Consider the following 22,798-nt stretch of genomic DNA (forward strand, 5'->3'; position numbering starts at 1 on the left):
AGAAGCTATGATCTCACAGTTCTGGAGGCCAGAAGTCAGAGATAAAGGTATTGTCAGAATTGGTGCCTTCTGAGGGCTATGAGGAGGAATCTGTTCCAGGCCTCTCTCCTTGGCTTGCAGACGGCCATCTGCCACCTGTGTCTTCACACAGCCTTCCCTCTGTGCCCCAATTTCCTCTTCTTAGCAGGACAACAGTCACTCTGGATTAAGGCCCCACCCTAACAGCCTCATTTTAACTTGGTTACCTCTGTAAAGGGCCCTTTCTCCAAATACAGTCACATTCTGAGCTGCGGGGGGGTTAGGACTCCAACATATCTATTTTGAGGGAGGTACAATTAAGTCCATAACACCACGCTGTCATCAGAACAACCCTGAATTTCATAGTCACACACCAAAATCACATGGTTCTATGGTCTACACTATGCACAAGAATGTTCTGGTTTCTGGAAGATATTCCTTTAACGTTGTTATTACTGTTTTCAAAAATTGAAGATAACATCACTCGTGGCTTAATTACAAGCTGAGTTTCTTCCCAACAACACCATTTATGTCAGAAATCTTATTAAGGAAGGCAGTTGGTGGGATGGTGGAGCCATATTTATTTACTCATAAGTTCATACCAATAGCAATTATGGTGCAGGCATTGTGCAAAATGCTGGGGATTCAATTGTAAAACAAAATCTCTGACTCTAAGATTGGGGATTTTTAATACGTGTTCCTTACATATCTGCACTAAGTTCACACGGGGTGCTTGTAAAACTGCAGATTCCAGACTCCTTGACACCTGCTGAATCAGAATTTGGGTGGGGGGGGGCGGTAAGTCAGGGATCTACTTCTTTAACAAGTACTCCAGATGATTCTGTGAACTTTGCAAGTCGAGAATCACTGGTCTAGGAGAAGAATCGACAGATGCACGAGGACCAAACGAAGTAGCAAGTGCTGAGACACAGGCACATGAGGGTGCTGTGGGACCCAAGGGGGGGCACCTGAGTCCCCCTGGAGACAGAGGGTAGCTTGCCTCAGGGAATTGATGAGGAGAAATTAAAAAGTGATTAACAATTCCACATACTGACAAGGGACATTCACTTGAGGCAGAGAACACGACATGTGCAGAAGCGCATGCTTGCCTACACGGATGTTTGAACGCCCCTGCGTCTGCCTTCAAGGCTCGGAGCAGATCACCAATTCTTTAGTAAGATGTCCCACCCTGTCTGTCGCACTCTGCAGCTCTCCAGCACTTATCAACACGTTCCTTGAACTGTTTCCTTCTCTTCGACTTTTCAGCTCTCTCTACTTCAAGCATTTTGGAAAGCCGGCTGCTTCAAGCACCTGCACCTCATGGCTGCGTGCCCCGGGGATTTTCCCCACAGCACACTCCGTGGGCTTGCCGTCCATTCTCACTCAGTGCAGCTGCTCTTTCCGCCTGGCAACTGACATTTGCAAACTGTCAATTTCACAGGTACAGTTTGCCGCTGAGGCTCTTTAAAGAAAGGCTGTAACCTATTCTTCAATGGCAGCCAGCATCTTAAACTGCACACAGGGCATTTTACTATCTTCACTCCTCCTTGGCTTTTATGGATTTAGGAACCATCATTTCCGCGTGCTGGAGTGGAAAGTTCGTGTCGACTCTTTGCTCTCCTCACCAATTCACTTCCTCGTCCCTTATGCGGGTCCAGAAGTGCGAGGAAAACACGTGGTCCTTCTGTTTGCTTTTGGAATATTTTGAGTACTCCATGTCAGGCTCATTTCTCAATGTTAAGCACATAAAACTACATCATAGGGATTTCCTTTAACGCAAGATGTACAGTCGACCTCTATTAGCCACTCTCATCAACAGGACTCTGGATTCTCTCATGAAAAATGATAACTTGGCATATTTTGCACCTTTCCTTTCCCAGGAAGGTCAACGGCTTCATATCACTGCTGCTATTATACAAAATTACCCTTTATGTAGAATTCCATTCACTCCAGCTTTTATTATTAACCACATACCAGACACAGACCGAAAACATGGAGTTTTGTGATACATAGTACTCCAGGCATGGACAGAGAAAACGCATTATTTAATTTACTGAATAAACATGCTGGATTTTAGCACATGATAGAGGAAAATTCTACTTCTCCCCTAAAATGTTTGAGATATAATTTGCAAACTATAGAGGATAACTGACATTGGCTGAATTATACTCTGCATTACGGCCTGATCCTGGCACATTGTTTAGATCAGAGGTCGGCAGACTGGCCCGCAGGTCAAAACCAGCCTGTAGCCTGTTTTTGTGCAGCTCACCAGCTAAAAATGGCTTTTACATTTTAAAAGGACTGTGAAAAACCTAAAAACAAAGCATATGTGACAGAGCCTGTGTATGACTCACAGAGACTAAAATATTTACAATTTAGCCCTTTACAGAAAAAGTTTGCGGGTGCCTCATTCTGATTACCATGAGAAATGAGAGAAACCTATTACCAGCTTGTCGCTTAAATATTATTGACTCTCATTAGACATTTGTAAAGCTTCTGCTTGAAAGCAAGTCAACAAGGACTTACTGCAGAAAACACTTATTGATGAAAATATGTTTGTATTGCATCAGCGTTCCTTTTCCATTGTGTGCCTGTTAGGACCGGGCGCAATGGTAAAGGTTTCATGTCAACTTTTTCATTTAATCCTTCAAACAGCCAGACGGGGGAGGACCCTCCTTCCTATTTACAGATGAGGAAGCTAAACCTCAGGGAAGTCAGATCACCTGTCCAGGGTCACCTCGTCAGTAATGTTGGGGATGGGAGGGTCCATGGCCACATTTTGCGAGTCTGACTGTGAAATCTCCAAGATCTAATCACTCAACTCAAATCCCATAAGATCAGAAGCAAATGGGATAAACCTCAGCTGACAATATGCTTATTTGGATTCATGACCTAATAAATTAGAATATAAATGACATGATGACTAAAACCGGTATTCATATATGTATACATATATATTCATACATATATACATATTTTCTTCTATATCATGAGCTGTGATTTGATATTTTAAAAAACAGATTATATTTAAATTTCAAGAAAGACTGCATTATCATCATGACAGGTAGGAGCTTGATCATTTCACAGCAACAAATAAATGTGTATGAAGAAAATCAAGAGGAGTCACAATTACCTATGCATTTTATGCTCATAAGTAAAAGTTCTTAAGATTTACAAAATATCTCAATTAATTCATTTATGCCAGGATACCAAACTCATCCTCCTAAACTTTTGATAATGATGCTATTTTTAAAATTAAACAAAAAAAAAGAACAGTTTCCTTCTGAAAGATGCCCTTTCAGGTGGCAGACATAATGTTTAGGGGGTACATGCATGGTCTTAGGAAATAACGGAGACTTGGGAAACTGAAAGACTTGGTTCAAATCCCATCTCAGATGTTCATTGTGCTTCTTGAGTGATGTCACCTCTGAGCACTAGCGTCTGTAAGGATCAGAGAGATTCCTAGGCAAACACCCAGCTTGGTAACTGACTCACAGCTGAGCCACACAAACCATCTCCCTCATCCCCCATCTCTTGCTCCAGCCATAGCCCTTACGTTAGCAAACACAGCATATATCAGCAGAGGTCAGGCATCTGTGTCTCTATCTTTTGTGTGTGTGTGTGAGGAAGATCAGCCCTCAGCTAACATCTGATGCCAATCCTTCTCTTTTTTTGCTGGGGAAGATTGGCCTTGAGCTAACATCTGTGCCCGTCTTCCTCCACTTTATATGGGACGCCGCCACAGCATGGCTTGACAAGCGGTGCGTCAGTGCGCGCCCAGGATCCAAACCTGCGAACCCTGGGCCGCCGAAGCGGAACGCACGCACTTAACAACTTGCGCCACTGGGCTGGCCCCTGTGTCTCTATCTTAAAGTTCCAACTTTAGGAACAGAAGTTTAATCACATAATTTGTGAGGAAAATCATTTTGCCTACTCCTCATTGACTGCAAAATGCAAGAAAGCATAAACAATAGGCCACATCAACTCCAAGCAAAGGCTACATCCTACAGAAGGCTCTGAGCATCAGAGCTTTAAATAAACAGCTGCTTGGGCACTGCTCTCTCTGTAACATGGGGAACTTGAAAGTGGTGCACTGTGATGTACCACTTTAACTGGATCTTCGAGATAATACAGGAAATTTCAGCTCTAATTCCGCCTTCTCTTCAGGATGAATAAGATTAGTGTACTGATAACGGGAACAGCGGCTTGACAGAGCTTCTTGCTTTGCGGCAGGAAATGAAGCCTGAAGGACAGAAGATACCCTGGCTTTATCGAGGAGGATGAAAACCAACACAGACTTTCTGAGAGAAATAATTTAAAAGGTCAAACAAAGGGACAAAAACAACCTGAAATTCCCTGAAACTGATAAAGGACATTGTGGTTGCTGCATTTTTCACTCACCGATGATCAGCCGTGAACCCCCCATCTGTTAATCCTGTCCAGAACTGTCTAAGTGCTAATTACGAGCCATCATGTTATCTTGGAACGAGCCTTGTTCTGGGAGAGGGTGTCCAGAGTTGCGACTGGCTCTGCCTTGTGAGCTGCGGCATCCTGGGTGAGTCTGGGGAAGGTGCCCACAAATTTCCTTCCAGACCTAACGATAAAAATAGCTAGCACTCATGTAAAATCACAACCTTTACTCTAAGTTGTTTCTGTAATCCTCTCAGCAATAGCAATCCTGAGAGCTAGATATCAAAATTCCTGTTTTACATGGCAGGACACGGCTTTAGGGAGGCTACGACTCCTTGATCATCAGGTGACTATTTTTCTCTCAAAATACTGTGCTTTTAAGACGCCACTGGCAAGATGTCAACGAAAATGAGAGAAGAAAGCAGACTCTGGCACAAGATAAGTCATCTTTAAAGGAAAAAGAATCATTCTTGAATACATGTCTTAGAAAGTCATAGATTTATGGCTTTTTTTCATTCAAAATATTTACCAAACGCTACAAGGAACAGGGTGTTTTGCTGGCTGGCCTGGAGACCCCAGCACAGACACTGTCCCGTGATCAGTGGCTAGGGGCCCATGAGGAAATGACCTCCACACTCCCGGTTTGGACCATGCTCATTTATTAAAAGGCAAATGTTGCATTTTCAGTAAACATTTCAAAATATTATTCTAGACAATTTTTTTAAAAACAAAAACCCACATCCTAATGCAGTGCGAAAATGTATAAATTGTACTTGTTCTTCTGTAAGATTAAAAGGAAAGCTCTTCAAATTATTGAGAAAAAGTATAATATCAACTCAAGAAGGATAAGTGAAATATGAAATAATATATTGAAATATTAAATATATATTAAATGTACAGATATATTAAATAAATATTAAATATTAGTTTCCTAGTGCCACAAAGAGATAATTTGTCTATGTACTTTTTTATTATTTATTTTTCTCTTTCTCAAGTCCCCTACTTTCAAATAAAAATAATTAAAATAACTACAATGACCCCTGAGTTCGGTAAAAATTGTAAAATATTTCAACATTTGCTTCAGTAATTAAATTCCCAATTATCCCCACAGCATGGATTGCAGGATTTATAGTTGCCTTTGAACTGCTGTCAAAATGCTGTCAAAAGTTCTCAAATATCACTTGTTTTGCGGGAGAGCTATTTAATTTGAAATTTATTGCCACAGATAGCACATTTAAACAAAATTACAATTTTATTCATTTGATTTGGTCCTTATAGAATCTACAAAGTAAAATCTCCTCTCATGAAAAACAAAGAGTGATGTACTGAGTATCTTACACTAATTTAAGCTACAGCCTTCTTACTGATAGTTTTAAAAACTCTGTCTTCTCTGAGCCCCAGACTCTCTAGTGGATGCAGTTTTCCCACATGTACCTGGAGCAGCACATCAAAAAGGATCTCATTAGCCTGCTTCTCTGACTGTAGTTCAGTGAGTGGTACCATCATACTCCCAGCAATCGAAACCAAAATCTATATGTCATCCCAGATTTCTCTCTCCTCCTAACTATTCACATGCTTTCACAAGGGTCTGTGGGTTCTATTTCCTAAATATTTTTAATACCTGTTTTCTTACAAATCTATTCTTGCTGTATTTATCAAGGTCTTCATCATTGCTCCAACACACATCTCTATAGCCTTCTAAGCAGCCCTGTATTCCAGACAGGATTCTGTCCTAGCATTCACCACACTGCTAGATGATCTGTCTTTCTAAAGTGGAGATATGATCGTACCTTTCTTGCTCTTTAATAGATTGACATCAACCACTGCAGAGACAGTGAGAGCTCCATAAACTTGCAGTTGGGGTCTTCCAGGATGGACCCTTGCCTGCTCCAATCCCTGTTCCCATAACTCCCCCCCCTTCACATTCTGACTCAGGTGTCCCAGGATGGAGAAAGATCCCTAACCTCTGCCCTACTTCCATTCAACACAGATCTGCTCTTGCTTAACGTAATACTGAATTGTAATTATTGAGTCACAAATCTGTCTCTCCCACTGGACCTTCAGAGCTTTAAGAGTTGGGACCTTCTTATTCAGTGCGGAATTCAGAGATAAGCGTGAACTGAAATGAAAACGGGTATTTTCCTTCACACTTGCTTTAGGTCTTAAATCTGTAACTACAACCTAATCTACAAACATGAACACAAGATTAACGTCACTTTGCCTCTATGTGAAGGTATATGAAAGCACATATATTAAGAAATTGTACAGAGTATACTTCCTCTGTTAACATATACCTTATATCTACTTTAATTTTTGAAATAGTGTGTTCGAGGTCTATAGGTTTCAGAGCTAAAAACTTGTACCCTAATCCCTATAAATGTGCTCCATGGAGATTCTCATGTCTCAGCTTTATATCTAATGTAAATGTAATATCTTTGGGCAAAAATAAAATCACAGGGACTGCTGTGCTGACTTGAGTGGGAATAGTGTGATTTTTATGCATTTAGCTGATGTTGTTGCAAAATATTTTTCCCTTATGGAGTTCCAAGAATTTTAAGGAAAAAGTTCACCCAATCTTTAATTTGATGGCCTACAACTGTGAACAGTCAGTAAGTCAGGATCACTAGATGATGACAATCCATCTCTATACGCTAACTCTCTTTGGACAAAATACTAGCTAAAAAAATAAAAACCTGAAATTATCCTCAATTATTTTAAAACAGAAAATGAAAAATTCTCTAAATACAATTTATCTCCCATTGTAAATTTAAATTATAAATAAAGATACCAACAACCAAATAAAAAATACCTTTCCCTTAATATTTGTATTTAAACACCGAAGGAAAATAGCAATAAATCTATGGTAATCATAGTCTTCTTATTTTTAAAATCTTTTCAAATTTAGCCTAAAAAATGTTTTTGAAATTACAAGGTTGTTTTTTTTTAAATTTATTTATTTGGTGAGGAAGATTAACCCTGAGCTAACATACATGCCAATCTTCCTCTATTTTGTGTATGGGACGGCATGGCTTGACAGGGGCTGTGTAGGTCCGCACCCAGGATGTGAACCCTCGAACCCCCTCGAACTTTTGGCAGTTCTGCTCTCACTTTTTCCTTGTCCAGGTTGCTGTGTAGGTCACTACTTCTGTCACTGGCATTCTGTTCCCAGTGCCAACAACACATAGCCCACGGGGCTACTCTCTGAGAAATAGATTCTATTCCATAGACAGAGAGCAACAGAACATTTAAAGAAGATGAGAAGAATTTCTTCTTTTGAAAGAAAAGTACTCAGGTTTTAAAGAAAAAAAAAATCATCATTCCTAATGAAACAAGCTTACTGGATCTTCATGTTTATCTTACATTAAAGAAGAATTTCTGGAGGTAGAACATAAATAATGCAAGCTAAGTGTCTGATGAACTTTTTGTGGTTAAAGACAGGTACAATAAGTGTGACAAATATCTATTATTGTCTCAGAGCACAATACTAGAAAATCTAATATCTAATGAAAACAGAGAAAAAAGGAAATCTATATCAGGTTCCATTCATAAATCATAATTAGCTTTCAAAGACCAATATATTTCATTATGAATATAAATCTCAACAAAACAAAACTATGAAAATTTCATGACTTCAAAGCCTTCAATTAAAATTAAAATGCTTTATTTGAAAATCTGATTTTTATGCATATGATAGATAAAACGCAAAAAAAAGGCATGAAATAGTGAAAATAACTTTAACAAGCCCTATATTTAAATGACCAAAAGAAAGTGAAATATACAGCGTATGGCTAAAGAATGAGGTTTTAATCTAAAATAAGGTAAATGAATTTTAGTAATTGATTTTTTAAATTAATACAACTGTCAAGAAAAATTACTTTGAATCTAAACTGGATAACACATTTCTTACTTCAAACTGAAACACAAGTAGTAAGTATTAGAATAACTCTACCCAGCATCTAGTGGATGTTCAACCAACCTCTGAATTCAGGCTCTGAAGCTAAATCAAGCCCAGTGTAAATGTCAAAATTGTTTGCATGGCCAGTGGAAAGTTTAATTTGTCCTTTTATAAACCTACATTCAATTTCTCCTTACCTTTTATCCATAGTCACTGTTTCAGTAATTTTCAGAGTGTGATTAAAATAAGAACAATAAATTGAATTCAGGTTTGAAGATGAAAAACCACATTTCTTACCCTGGCACATTGGAGTGAGGGAATCCCATTGGTACATGCCAACGGGGTTCCGTCGACAGGTTGCATTGCTATGGCCGACCATCCGATAACCAGGCTTGCAAAAATAATGCACTTTACTTCCAACTGCGCCTGTGGTCCTATTTAAAACACCACCGTTCTTCAGGGTATGGGTCAAGCTGCAGTAAGGTGCTATGGGCACACAAACACACACACACAAATAAATAAACAAATAAATGACTGTTGCATTTCCCTTGGTAAGAGTGATACAAATGAAACATCTCTATTGTCGAAATAGTGAGAAATCACGCCAATATGTAAACTTGTTCTAAAAAGCATCCCCAAAACACCAAACACTGGTGAGGATGGGGAGCCACAAGAACTCTCACTCATTGCTGGTGGGAATGCAGAATGGTGCCGCCACTTTGGAAGACAACGTGGCGGTTTCTTACAAAACTAAACATCCTCTTACCATACAATCTAGCAATCATGCTCATCAGTATTTACCCAAAGGAGTTGAAAACCTATATCCACACAAAAACCTGCATGGGCATTTTTATAGCAGTTTTACTCATAATTGCCAAAACCAGGAAGCAACCAAGATATCCTTCAGTAGGTGGATAAATAAACTGTAGTACATCCAGACAATGGGATATTATTCAGTGCTAACAAGAAGTGAGCTGTCAAGTCAAGGAGACGTGGAGGGACCTCAAACGCATATGACTAAGTGAAAGAAGCCAATCTGAAAATACAAACTGTATGATTCCAACTTTATGACATTCTGGGAAAGACAAAACTATGGAGACAGTAAAAACATCAGTGGTTGCCAGAGGTTAGGTTGGGGAGGGATGAATAAGTGGAGCACATAGGATTTTTAGGGCAATGATACTACTCCGTATGATACTAATGATAGATACATGTCATGATCCATTTGTCAAAACCCATAGAAGGCACAACGCCAAGCGTGAACCGTAATGTAAACTATGGACTCCAGGCAATTATAATGTGTGAATGTAGTTTCATGGATTATAACAAATGGACCAGGCTAGTGGGAATGTTGATAACAGGGGAGGCTGTGCATGTGTGGGAGTAGGAGGTATTTGGGAAATCTCTGTATCGCCCTCTCAATTTTGCTGTGAACCCAAAACCTCTCTGAAAAAATAAAGTGTAAAAAAACAAAAGGTATCCAAAAAATCTAAAACCAAGGGTCAACTCTCTTATTTTGAAGTTTAATTACCTGTAACTGTTAATCATGTGAAGGTAGGATCCTGACTTTCTGACTAAAATATTGTAAAGAATACATAGGATCACAGTAAATCCCCTCGCTCATTTCTCTAAGGCTGGTTACCCACTGAAATAAGCTTATCAATCACCAGAATAAGAAATGGTGAAGTGCTGCTCTGGACACCATACTTGAAACCAAAACATTCTCAGCACTACAAAAAAGCATCATTAAAATGGAGATAATAGAAGAATACAACTTTTTGCAATCAAGGCCATTAACTTTTTTCTTGTTGCTGCTAAGTGGACCTTGTGAATTGTACAATGATGTAGACATTAAGCTTCTTTCTACCATATGGGATTTAAATAAGCTCTCTGAAGAAAATGCACTACTTCAATTCAATAAAAGTCTTACAATAGCTTTAATCATCGCCTTTGTAGGGAGACTTTTTAAAATTAAAGACAGTCATTTGTTAAAATAACACAGTCTTACCTACACAGAATATAACATTTTGATGGCTAAAAGGCTCTGCATCTTATTTACACATTTAGAGAAAGAAACTCATTTTATTCTCCCAAGACCAGTTTCATTGCAGCATAAAATCCTATGAACTCCCTTCAGATGAATTAAAACAATCAAATAACAAGAGCTTGAAGTACTGAAAGTTCGTGGTTCCTTTTGAAAGAAGACATTTTAAATGAGCCACTTCCCTATGGGGGTTCCATGTACAAAGAACACACACACAGGTCTGCATGCTTAATGTTGAACCTTTCCTTAGAAATCAGTTCAGAAGAAACTTTCTCAAGGTTTCAAATCACAGCATTGCTCAGAAGCAATGCCATGTGTCTGGCCTCGATTGTCGTGTTGAGAGGTATCCTCAGAGAAGAGCCTCAGCTGGGTGGTCTTCTCAAGCACCATTTCATTAAAAAAAAAGACTGATTTTTATTAAGGTAAAATCTACTAACTGTTGTAAGAAGCTCTTGATTCATTGCCCCATTTGCCGTGGTATTTCCTACATCCAGTTGTTCTAGTCTATTTTGTAAGTTTTGAATGAACCAAAATAGTTAGTTTAGGGAAAGTATGAGTATAATCAGGCACCTGGGCTGCCATCTGCCCAGAATCATCGTGCTTGTGTGGAAAAAGAAAAAAAAAAGAGAGAGAGAATGAAAAGGAAGGAGAAGGAGCAGACTGTGAAGTCAGAGAAAAGAGAAAGTCTGAAAGACCCCTGACGGGGCAGTGACCATAGTTCTCTGGTGTCATCTGTGACTTCTGTCCTAGTTCAGTCTGTGAAGGGACGTAGTCTGCGGGATAGTAGTCTGACTCCACAGAGTCCGATAACTGTCTGTTTTCTTTCTTATTTACCATATTTCTTCTATCACAGGCTCTCAAGACAGCTCTTCTTTCCTAGCTCACCTAGAACAAGACATGTAGGGGTCCAGATGGGGAACAGCACAAAAGGAAATGGGACAATCAGAACACAAGGTCCCGCCTGTTCCATTCCTGGCTGTCGTAAGAATTAAGAGGACCAGTGTCCAATCCTTAAACTCTGCTGGTGGAGCCTTGGAAAAGCAGTGGGGTAGTAGGAAGACAGTCAAGCAGACACCCACGATGGGAGAAGGCTGGGAGAATGAGACATCCTGGAATTTCCAGTCTGTATTTTTGACTGTCCCAATACTGAAGCTTACGTATACCTCATTTAGTATGGAAGGGACACTACTAGCTCAGCAACCACATAGCACAGTTTACTGAATTGACTAGAACCACCATCAGACAGGCACTTGCTTTGTCTTTTTTATTTTCATTTTTCAATTACGTTGATTGATTATATTGCTCTTATGCCCGGATGGCCGATAATTCCCATGTGGAAGGCAAGCAAAGATTCAGATGCAATGTGTGGTCGTACTATGGGCTGGTGCTCCCTTGCCCACACTGTTATATATCAAGGGCACTGTTATTCAATCACTGCTTTAAACTTACTGGTGATGAATTCCTAGCAGAGGTCATTGAATCACTGAATTTTAAATGAAAATCTGTTAAAAGATTATCTATATCGGTATCTAGACAGATAGATAGACTGACAAAACATAAAACTGTCCAGCGTTCTCTGAAATTCTCCATTTTCCTACTCTTCCAGGACAGTTTAACACATAGAATCTTGTTGTCCTATGATGAATGAAAATATCCTTTGAAAGACAGAATTCAAGTTATAATCATATCACCAGGCTACTAAGAAATTTGCCACCAATAAAACAAGATAAATTACGTTCACCATGATTTCCCCTGCACTGTCCATTTTTGCTCACTGGAAATAAATTCAAACTATTCTAAAGGTCTGAGTATTATTTTTCAGAACAAGGACTTTGATGAACACAAATCCAATCATTGTTCTCATGCTCTCGTAACTCATTCTAATGGAAGCAATTTCGACTGGAAGCTCTTTGTTGATAAGCTTTCTGAATGGCTACTTTGAGAGAAGAGGAAAAAACCAAAGGTCTGGGTGTATTTTATTAAACTTTATAGAGGAAGGATGACTGAATTGCACACCCATTGTCCTCACATCAAGAGCCTTGCAGAACCTCGATGCTTCTCACCATTTCATGATGTCTACCAACTGGAGAGAGCTGAAATCTTATTCTTAAAACTACCAAGACTTTTTCCTGTTCCTGCCTCAGGATGTCGCTCATCACTGATGATGTAAAACACCAACACAGGAATAAGAAATCTTCTGTAAGATATACTGTTCAATTAAATTTATACAATGGGCATCTTCCTTAGAGAAATACATCTCAATTGTTACCATGGGACATTGTTGAGTGAGACATTGAAAAAAGTTTAGATTTTTTGCTTACTAATTAAAATATCTCAGGGAATTAAATTGTCTGTCTACTGCTTCTGTAGGGCAGTATTAACATTAGGTGTGGGTCAGGTCATATTGACAAATGTACACAGGATCTAATATATCATAAATGTGTTGACTGATTTAATTAATATAAATAACTACTGGCAGAGAATGATTAAAGTATATTGGAAAAGAACAAAATAATTTAAATGTTGATAAGAAATATATATATATATAAACATTTATTTTGTATGTGTTTATATGTGTGTATATATACATATATAGTGTGTGCATATATAAAGATAAAGAGACATACAGATAGATAATCAATAAGAAGACATACTATTAATAATAATTATTACCACTTATAAAATTAATAGCAATATGATTATCTCTTCCTGTTTGCTTACTCAGCATTTAAATATATTTTAAAATTAATTTATATTATATTACTTTATCTTTTGGGAAATGTCTTTGGTTTCCGCGGTATGCAATTCAATGGTTTATGATTTTAGCAATAAATTTTTAAAATATTAATCAACAAATAGTTTATTTTCCCTAGCATAGTTTAGATATATCACTCAGAGTAATTTCCCATCATATTATTTCCACTGAAGTTAATCATTCATCTTCAGAAATTAGGTTTATATTATAAATCTCTATCTAATATTTGTCATTTAACCCAGATCACTTGTATTTAAAACACTTTTATATTAAAGCTAAACCTCACTCACTCACCTGCATAACGAATTTTGAATCCTCTTTTACTGGTGGCATGATCGGTGGACCAGCGGAGAAATAACTGATTGCTCTTGCTTGTAAAATTTGATTGCTCAGTGTGGTTCCCACTTAAGACCACTAACAGGGGACTCTGACCGGAAGACCCTAAACAAAACAGAAAAACAACAAAGTTCAGATAGAAGAGAGCACCTACAGAATGCAGACTGCTTACAGCTGTTAATTAAATTGCAGTCTAAATGCACAATACACAGCTATTTATCTCCAAAGTAGTCAAAACGTTCCAAATGAATAAAGCAACTAGTACGATATTCCTTGATAAAAAAAATAAATAACCAACCAAAATAATTTCAGATGCACATGCTATTCACACATAACGCTGAAATCAAATGAAACTTACCTATAAAATAGCAGTAATTGAGAAAATGGAAGTAATTTTTATTAGTAGTAGTATTTAGAACATTGTATGGATATGGGGAAATGGAAACTTTCATGCAATATTGGTGGAAGTACAAATTAGTATAATCTCTTTGGAGAGTAATTTGGTAATATCCAGTAAAAGTGAAGGTTTAATTATATTTCTATAAACTCCAGCACATGTGCACAAGTGTTATTTATGTAGCAAAACGTTTATTCCAGCATTGTTACTTACAGCAAAATTTAGACCCTAACTAGCAGTTTGTAGTTTTAAAAAAGAATTGAAAGTGCCATAAAAAGAAATTCTATACAGCATTTAAAATTAATGAACTAGATAAACATGTGACAGCATAGGTCATTCTTAAAACAGCTTATTGACAACTGAAGAAATCTATTTGCAGATAAATATAAATGATAGCAATTGTGCAAAAATTCAAAATGTGTAACATATAGTGTGTGTGTGTACATAGGAGATGATAGATAGATAGATAGAGAAAGAATTACAAAAACATACACAAGCCTGACACACCAGCTCCCACTTCACAATACTAATTCCCCCAGGGAGAGATGCAAGGGGAATTGTGCATGGGTGGAGCCCCTACATTTATCTGTACTCCTTGCTTCTTTAAAAAAACAGAGCTGAAGGTAATTTTGACAAAATCCTAAAATTCATTATATCGAGTAATGAGTCCATATCTATATTTTTTCTAAATTTTTAAAAGTTTAGAAAAGTTAATACTTGATATATAGTTAATATATAATCAACTAACATCACTCTTCTCATCATATCCTGATGAGAAATGTTTGTTAAGAGAAACGGCTTTACTGGATACAGAAGCTGCATACACACTTCTGTGTGGGTCTCACCCACACAGTGTGTCACCCAAGACATTTCTCTGGTAGTGCACTCAGCGCTTTCTCATAGTCTAGAAGCCTTCATGGCTCTTCTGCATTATACAATTCACTCCCAGGAAACACACTACTAGTGGGAGAAGGCAGCTCTCGTTGTAGATGTAATACAGATTTTATCAGGTTAAATGACATATATCTTTGAGAGCTGTATGTAGAATTTTTGTTCATGCGAAGAGATTAGAAACCACAGCTTCATTCATTGTGCAACTCCCAATCAGAGCTGTTCTAATGGTTTTTCCAAATAAAACTATTATGGACTTAATTGTGTCCCCCTAAATTCATACGTTGAAGTCCTAATCTTCAAAACCTCAGAATGTGATTGTATTTGGAGATAGGGTTTTTAAAGAGATAATTAAGGCAAAATGAGGTCATTAGGGTGGGACCTAATCCAATATGACTGGTGTCCTTACAAGAAGAGATTAGGACACAGATATTCACAGAAGGATGGCCACATGAGGACAAAGTGGGAAAGCAGCAGTCTGCAGGCCAAGCAGAGAGGCCTCAGGAGAAACCAGCCCTGTTGACACCTTGATCTCAGACTTCTAACTTCCAGAACCGTGAGAAAATAAATATCTGTTGTTTAAGCCCCTCCGTTTGTGGTACTTTGTTATGGTAGCCCTAATAAACAAATACAAAAACCAGCTTATTCAAGATGACCAAGGCAGCGTTCAGTTTAGTCAGAGTGAAGAAGGATCAGAAGAAATGCTACTTCTTATTGTGAAGGACGGTCTTGGGTCAGTTTCCTGGATGACGTAAAAGGACGTCTACATTTCAGAATGGAAGGAGTCTGTCATGTGTTTTGTGTGCTGGTTTACTCGTTGTTGTTGTCTAAAGAGATCATGTGTATTCTAAAATAAAATGGCACTGAGAAATTAATTAACCTGAACTTGTGAAATTTAGAAATGTCATTTTTTTGTGTGTGTGTGTGAGGAGATCAGCCCTGTGCTAACATCTGCCAATCCTCCTATTTTTTTTTGCTGAGGAAGACTGGCCCTGGGCTAACATCCGTGCCCATCTTCCTCCACTTTATATGGGATGCCTCCACAGCATGATTGCCAAACGGTGCGTCGGTGCACTCCCAGGATCGAAACGGCGAACCCCGGGCGACCGCAGCGGAGCACGCGCACTCAACAGCTTGCGCCAGCAGGCTGGCCCCTAGAAATGTCATTTTTAATGACAGAACTCAAGAGGAGAGTTTCAGGTACTCTTAATCCAACATCTATTCCTTCATCACTTCCCATCTGTTCTCTTTGCCTAACATGTAACAAACTTTCTACAGGACTAGTCTTTAAAAATCACATCCAGGATCCATCTTGGTGGTGTAGCAGTTAAGTTTGTATGCTCCACTTGGGCCACCTGGGGTTTGTGGGTTCGGATCCCAGGCACAGACCAACACAGCTCATCAAGCCATGCTGTGGCAGCGTCCCATATACAAAATGGAGGAAGACTGGCACAGACGTTAGCTCATGGACAGTCTTCCTCACCAAAAAAAAATAATAATAATAATAATACACATCCAGCTCAGCATCTGTAGAAAAGCAACAGAGCCATATGGAGAGCAGCAGTCCATATTACCAATATGGAAATGACGGACTATTTTACAATCAAATACCGCAGTCTTTATTTTGACCCTTTATTAGTAGAGTTCTGTAATGAGTAAAATCCTATTTTTTTTTTAATTGAGGAATATCCACTACAGGAGCTGTAGAAAGTAATATACTTCTGAGCTAATAGAGTTTAAAATCAATATGTTCAACATGTTTCTTGGTCCACTCATGAGCTATAAAACAGCCACTGTCTTCCAAAAAAAGAGACGTAATGAATATGACATTTACTGCCACAAAAATGGCCAAAGCTTAAAAAAATCATTCATATAAAACTCTGACCTTTCATTTTCTAGAAAAATCTTTGAGACTAGAACACACCTAGTCATAGATCTCTGAAAACAGTGACAGCAGCTGCTTTGATGCCGTCTCTAGTATCTACTTTGCTTGCTGTTTATAACGGGCGTGATCCGTCCATATTTGGGGGAGACCAAGTTGTAAGCACTTAGGGCATAAATTATTTATAATGATTTTGCTCCTGAAATGAGAAGAGGTAGAAGCACCGCCAGCTAAATTCCAATTCAACTAAGGTGAAACAAAGGATCACGCATAAATTTAAAACAATTATGTAAATGTATTTAATTATATACAGTCTGTAAAGGAATACGTGCGTGTATACACACACACACACACACACACACACACACAGCCCCTGGGGTTGGTTGCTTGCCTTTTTAATGTTTTCTGATACCTGATTGCCCTCAGGATAGAGTTAACCTGGTTCCCCACTGACGTAAGAAGCCCATTTGTGCACTTGGCCAATGAATTACTTTTCTCATCCTCATGACTAAGGGGAAAGTCTTCAACAGTGCGTGTCTGTTTTAACGTACACTTAAAAGAGAAAACACTCTGAAAATGAAAATATTGCTCTTCAGTCCTATTTCTATGTGAGTTTAATTTCCAATTTAGTGGTTCGTCTTTGGAAATACATAAATTGATTCATGTGGTGTATCCATACGAGCAATTTGACTGTTATGATTCATCAAGTCAGTAAAAGGCAGACAAACACACATAGAATCAATTACAGTATTTTTTTTCACTGAATTGATTGGTATTTATCTGAACTCAATGACAAATCCATCAAAACATGTGAAAACCCTGTTATTATGTACAGCCATAATTGTATCTTGGTCTAATTTTCTGGGCTATGATAACGCTTCTATACAAGAAAAATATCAACATTGGTTCCATTTTAAACTGACAATTCAACCACATACTTCTTCTAAGCATAGCATTGTTATATAAAAAGTTCATTAGAATTGTATAAAAATGTATAAGACTAATGTTGAAAACAGTACTAGCATTTGTTCATTTGTTCATTAAATATTTCACTATTTAAAAAATTGTACATTAAAGACTTCTATAGCATTTATCATCTAGAAATCTCTGTGAGCCATCATTTTTATATATTTCTAGTAAAATAATCATTTAGATTGAATAAAGTACTTTTAGACCTCTTAAGTTTCCTAAAATACCCTCTGAATCAATATAATACTTAGAAGGAGAGAAAGCAAAAGTTTTTTGAGACCATCTACTCTAAAACCCCACATTAAAGAATTAAAGAATGGTTCAAGTAAATTCAGAACATTTCAGAGTGCATCACTAAATTGCAAAATTAACAACAGTATGGTAAAGTTTTACAGACCACTTGATCTCTGAGAACACAGGAGTCCAGGAATAATTCACTTTCTGTTTGGCGAAGATGTAATTTACCTCAAGAATATATTCAAGCTCTTGTGTTACAAAAACATTATAACGGTGTTTTTGTTACATTATGTCTGGGTCATTGTTACATTATGTCTGGGTCACCAGTATGTAAACAGAGATGAAATAAACTTACCATCAAATACTTCCAGTGCATCAAACTGCTTTTCACTTTGAAATGTATCCACAAAGATAGTGATGTTATAGTTTGGGTCCACTTTAATACTCCAGGAGCATGTCTGGGAGTTAAAATAGTTGCCTGGATAACCTGGACTGAGGATTACTCCAGAAGATTCTGTCCGGACTTCATTTGCTGGGCATTGTGCTGATGAGAAAAATACCGGTAAAAGTTTTCCCTAACAAAATGAATACAACTTCAACAGGATGGTTTCTATCCTTGCATATACAAGCCAATGGAAAGAAAAGGTTACCCTACTGAGCTGTGACCAAGTTTAACACAGGATACAAACACAGAAGGAGAGCAACATTGATTCACAATGAGTAACATTTTAATATCACCCTAAAATTTAAAGGAGAACTATATATATACAATATATAATATATATGTTGATATACAAGGCAGATAGATACATAGATAGATAGATAGATGATAGATAGATAGATAGATAGATAGATAGATAGATAGATAGATAGATGGGATAGACAGATAGATGGATCCTATTTTACTCTAAGGAAACCCAATATCTGATGTAGCTGCCAAATTGAGAAGAAATGCTGAACCTGAACGTTTTCTTTACCTGGAAGAGGTAGTTAACCAATGGACTTGCTCCTGTTGATCTGCAGGAACTACTGATGCAGGAGCAGTTAACACCATCATGTGTCTTTCACTCCATAGTCACTATCTACTACTGAGTTGTCCACACACCTTAACTTGGGGCATGTACACTGTGGATTTGACCAGAGGATCCCAAGTTTTCCCAACTCAACTAAAAAGCAAGACCTCAATTTTCCAATGTAACATTACAAATATATTGTGGAATTTTATGCAATAAAAGAAAAATCGTTCTTATTTCTGCTTCTGATTATACTTTTAATTATATTTACAAGAGTAAATTTTAAATTTGACGTGCTTGCTTGGGACTATGGTAAGAGATAAGTCAGAGAGACCTGGGCTCAGAGCCACACTGGACCCCTGGGTGTCTACTAGGTGAACTAGTGATTTCTGATGAATGAATTTATCGTGATGAATCATTAAGACAGAGCAGACACACTGACACAACTTTTCCCTCCTGCTTTCTTTTTTTCCTTATTCAACTACTTCCAGGTTAATCAAAATCAAACAAATCTGCATAGGCATGAACATGCAAAAGAGAAATCACCAATTAGTCATTTCTAATCTCTCAATTAGTCATTTCTTTCATTGCTAAATTAAATTATCTTGCAGAAATAGTTTGTTTATAGAACCATTCAGAGAAGATTATTTCTATTATTGGTGCTTCAAAAATAAACAGAGAGGTACTAAAACTATTTACAAAATGTTTCAAAGGTTAACTGATCAGCTTTTCCATGATGAAAAAGATCTTTTGTCAAGGAAATGTATCTTATTTATCTCCTTTTAATTAATTAAATATTATTATTAATACATATATTTCAAAAGAAACATATTTCCCAAACAGATGAGCAAAGCTTATATAATATGTTTTGATTTAAGTAACTGTCTGTTAAAAAGTAATATTTTCCCTATTTTATTTCATTTTTCTTAGTATTCTAATTGAGTTGTATCTTAAATTTTAGAAAATATTTAGCTATAAGACCACCAAAGATGAAACATTTCATAAAACTCTTTTAATAAATATATATTTTGGGTAAATTTTAAGAATATTTACAATGTTATTAATTAATGGTAAGTGATATAAAAAATAATTAAAACCAAAACACACAGACTAAAACAAGTTAGTTAAAAAAGTAGTTTCTTCTGTGATGGTGGTGAAAATCACTCTAAAATATATTATGCCCTCTCAAAAATGAGCATGTTGATATTTTTTAAACGAAAACAATAAAATAAAGTAGAGTTTAATCTGCATGCATCTGTGTAAGGCCTGGAGTTTTAGAATCTCCACAGACCTGCCTTGACTTTGCAATAAGAGCCAGAGGGCAATAATAACTACCCTTCAGGGTCATAATTAGATCAAATGTATGCAAACGTTTTCTTCAGTCTAAAGCACTAGGTGGGCAGAAAGTGTTACAAGGACTGGGATGGTTCAACTACATGTCCGCCTTTTCCTGACATAAGGCTGCTACCAGATCACCATTCACTTTAGGGTGTTACACGTGAGAAACATTTAGCCTATATCTCTGCCCTGTGATTTTGTCACTGCAGCTATAGTGACTAGATGGCACTGGAATGTTAGAGCATGTGGAAATTGGAAACTCTCCACCGAGTTGCTGAAATCCACCTAGAGAACAGTCAGCACAGGGCTGGGTCTGAAAGCAGGGCAGTGATTGTAAATCAGAGCAGAATCTTAAGCCTAGCTGTTCTTACTCTTTCCATTTTTAAAATACTGTTTCTGTTTTTCAGAGAAGACAAAATGAACATATCAGTGAAATTACTTGTATCATTTTTCGTGCAACACGTGGTATTTTTTTCAGACATACACATTGTTTTAAAAACGCTCTTGTCTATGTCTCCCAGTAGGGGAAAGTGTTTGGATTCATTTCTTTCTCTTGCTGTTTCTTATATGCCTGTTTCTTCCTGTTCTTTGCTCTAAACTCTTGCTAGGAGCAACACCCACTCACAGTGGGAAGGTTCAAAGTAGGCAGGATTCCCTAAAGCTGAGCCGTTCATTTCTCTGTCGGCACTCACACGTTAAGAACACCCCACGTCTCCACAGGGAAAGAGTGGAGCCCTCCCACCATGGGAAGCGTCTGCTGAGGTTCCCGTCAAATACACCTCTGAAGGAACTTGCCACTTGAGCCTTGAGTCGCCATCCCTCTGCACGAAGTTACTCCTTTAGCTTATTTTTGAAGAAAAATCAAATGTGAGGCTTAAAACCCAAAGCATATCATTTAATGCAGTGTACAGGCCTTCAGCATGAGTGACGTAGTCAAATATTAGGATTTATAAATAATTAATTCTTAAAAGCACCTATAGATTCGAGAAATGAGAAAAGTGAGAGCTCTGTGAACAGGTGGGAAGGTTGCCCCCTGGAGCCCTTGAGAGGCACGTTGCTATCCTGCTTGTGCAGAAGAAGGGGCACTGGTCAGCCATGCTTCCCAAGCAATGGTCATCGCGTAAGGGTCACTGATTTTCTTTAGTGTCCACTGAAAATGTATGTTTCTAATTTTTTTTTAAAATAAATATTTTAAAAACCACCAATGGATTCCCATTGTTGATAACAGCTCAACACAAGGTTGACATGAGGGAAGCCATATTGTGGAAAAGAAACCCTACTGTAACTTTGAATGACCTCTGACTAACTAACCCAGCTGGATATGCACCCTCCAGGAGATCTACCTGCTCTGTAGATTTCATGACCCCTGCTTGTGTATGTACCTCCCAGCTGTGATAAGATGATAACCTTGTTCTTTTGAGTTCCTTAGGAATGTGATGACCCCCGAACAGAGAGTCTATGCTGATAGCCATCATCAACGAAAACTGAAAGATCTGCTGTGGTGACTCCCAGTCTGTAACACCGGCGGGTCAACTTTCCTAACCCCTCCCCTATAGCCCATGGCCCTATATAACTGCTTCAAGATTCTGTGCCCCCCTAAAGATGGTTCTTTAGGACTCTAGTCCCTCCATCTTCTGATTTGCTAGCTTGGCGCTTAATAAAATGCCCTTTCTCTGCCACCATCTTGCCTCTTGACGACTGGCTTTTGTCTCATGGAGAGCAGATCATACTCTGTGTAGTAACATTGTCTATAGGATGAAGCCACTCAACATTGAAGAGCTTTTTTGGTGTGTGTGAGGAAGATTAGCCCTGAGCTAACACCTGTTGCCAATCCTCCTCCTTTTGCTGAGGAAGATTAGCCCTGGGCTAACATCCGTGCCCATCTTCCTCTACTTTATATGTGGGACGCTGCCACAGCACGGCTTGATGAGTGCCGCACGGGTCCATGCCTGAGATCTGAAGCTGTGAACCCCTGGCCACTGAGGCGGAGCACGTGAACTCAACCACTACACCACTGGGCTGGCCCCTGAAGACATTTTAAAACCTGGTCCCCTTTAGGTTTCCAGCCCACTTAAGACCACTTCCTCAAACACACCCTAAGAGCACGCAGCAAGGAGTTACCCCCTCTTTCCTGGCCTCCATTGCTGCATGCTCTTTTGTGTTTCCAAACCTTTGTTATTACTTCTCTGCACTTTTTGAAATGCTTCTCTTTCCTTAACAGGAGAAAAGTCACTTTTGTGATATCCCTCTGTGCTAATGTATTTGGTCTTTGTCCCAGGCTCCTGGTGCAGAGCCCCTAAAACCTTTGGAATTTCCTGCGTGATGAGAGTGTCTTTTGTCATTCATAAGGAGCCATTTCAGATCACACCTGAGTTTATGCCAATGAGGTGACTGAGGGTAGGCCCCCAGATAGCCTCAGGATGGGGCTGGTCACCAGAAAGACCACAGGATTAGAGGGCTGGAACTTTCACCCCACTCACTGACCTCTAGCGAAGCAGGGCAGTGGAGGGGGCTGGATGTTAGCTCTATAAAAACTGAACAAGATTTGATGACCTTCTAGGTCGGTGAATGCATCCACATGCCAGGAAGGTGGTGCCCCCCAGTTCCACAGGG

The 22,798-nt window shown here is 38.4% G+C and overlaps 1 protein-coding gene across 1 annotated transcript in view; it reads right to left on the bottom strand.

Moving 5' to 3' along the window:
* CSMD1 (CUB and Sushi multiple domains 1) overlaps nt 1-22,798 on the bottom strand; it is a gene marked incomplete at its 5' end in the record, with an annotated part of 1,589,548 nt that overhangs the window by 121,896 nt on the left and 1,444,854 nt on the right. The window contains 3 exons of the mRNA XM_087418289.1: nt 8,621-8,809; nt 13,417-13,563; nt 18,190-18,378. Of these exons, the coding sequence (XP_087274415.1) occupies nt 8,621-8,809; nt 13,417-13,563; nt 18,190-18,378 (525 nt within the window). The remainder of the gene's footprint in view (nt 1-8,620; nt 8,810-13,416; nt 13,564-18,189; nt 18,379-22,798) is intronic.

The sequence above is a fragment of the Ceratotherium simum genome, chromosome 28 (genome assembly GCF_057802395.1).
Source record: "Ceratotherium simum simum isolate JZ-2026a chromosome 28, ASM5780239v1, whole genome shotgun sequence".
NCBI lineage: Eukaryota > Metazoa > Chordata > Mammalia > Perissodactyla > Rhinocerotidae > Ceratotherium > Ceratotherium simum.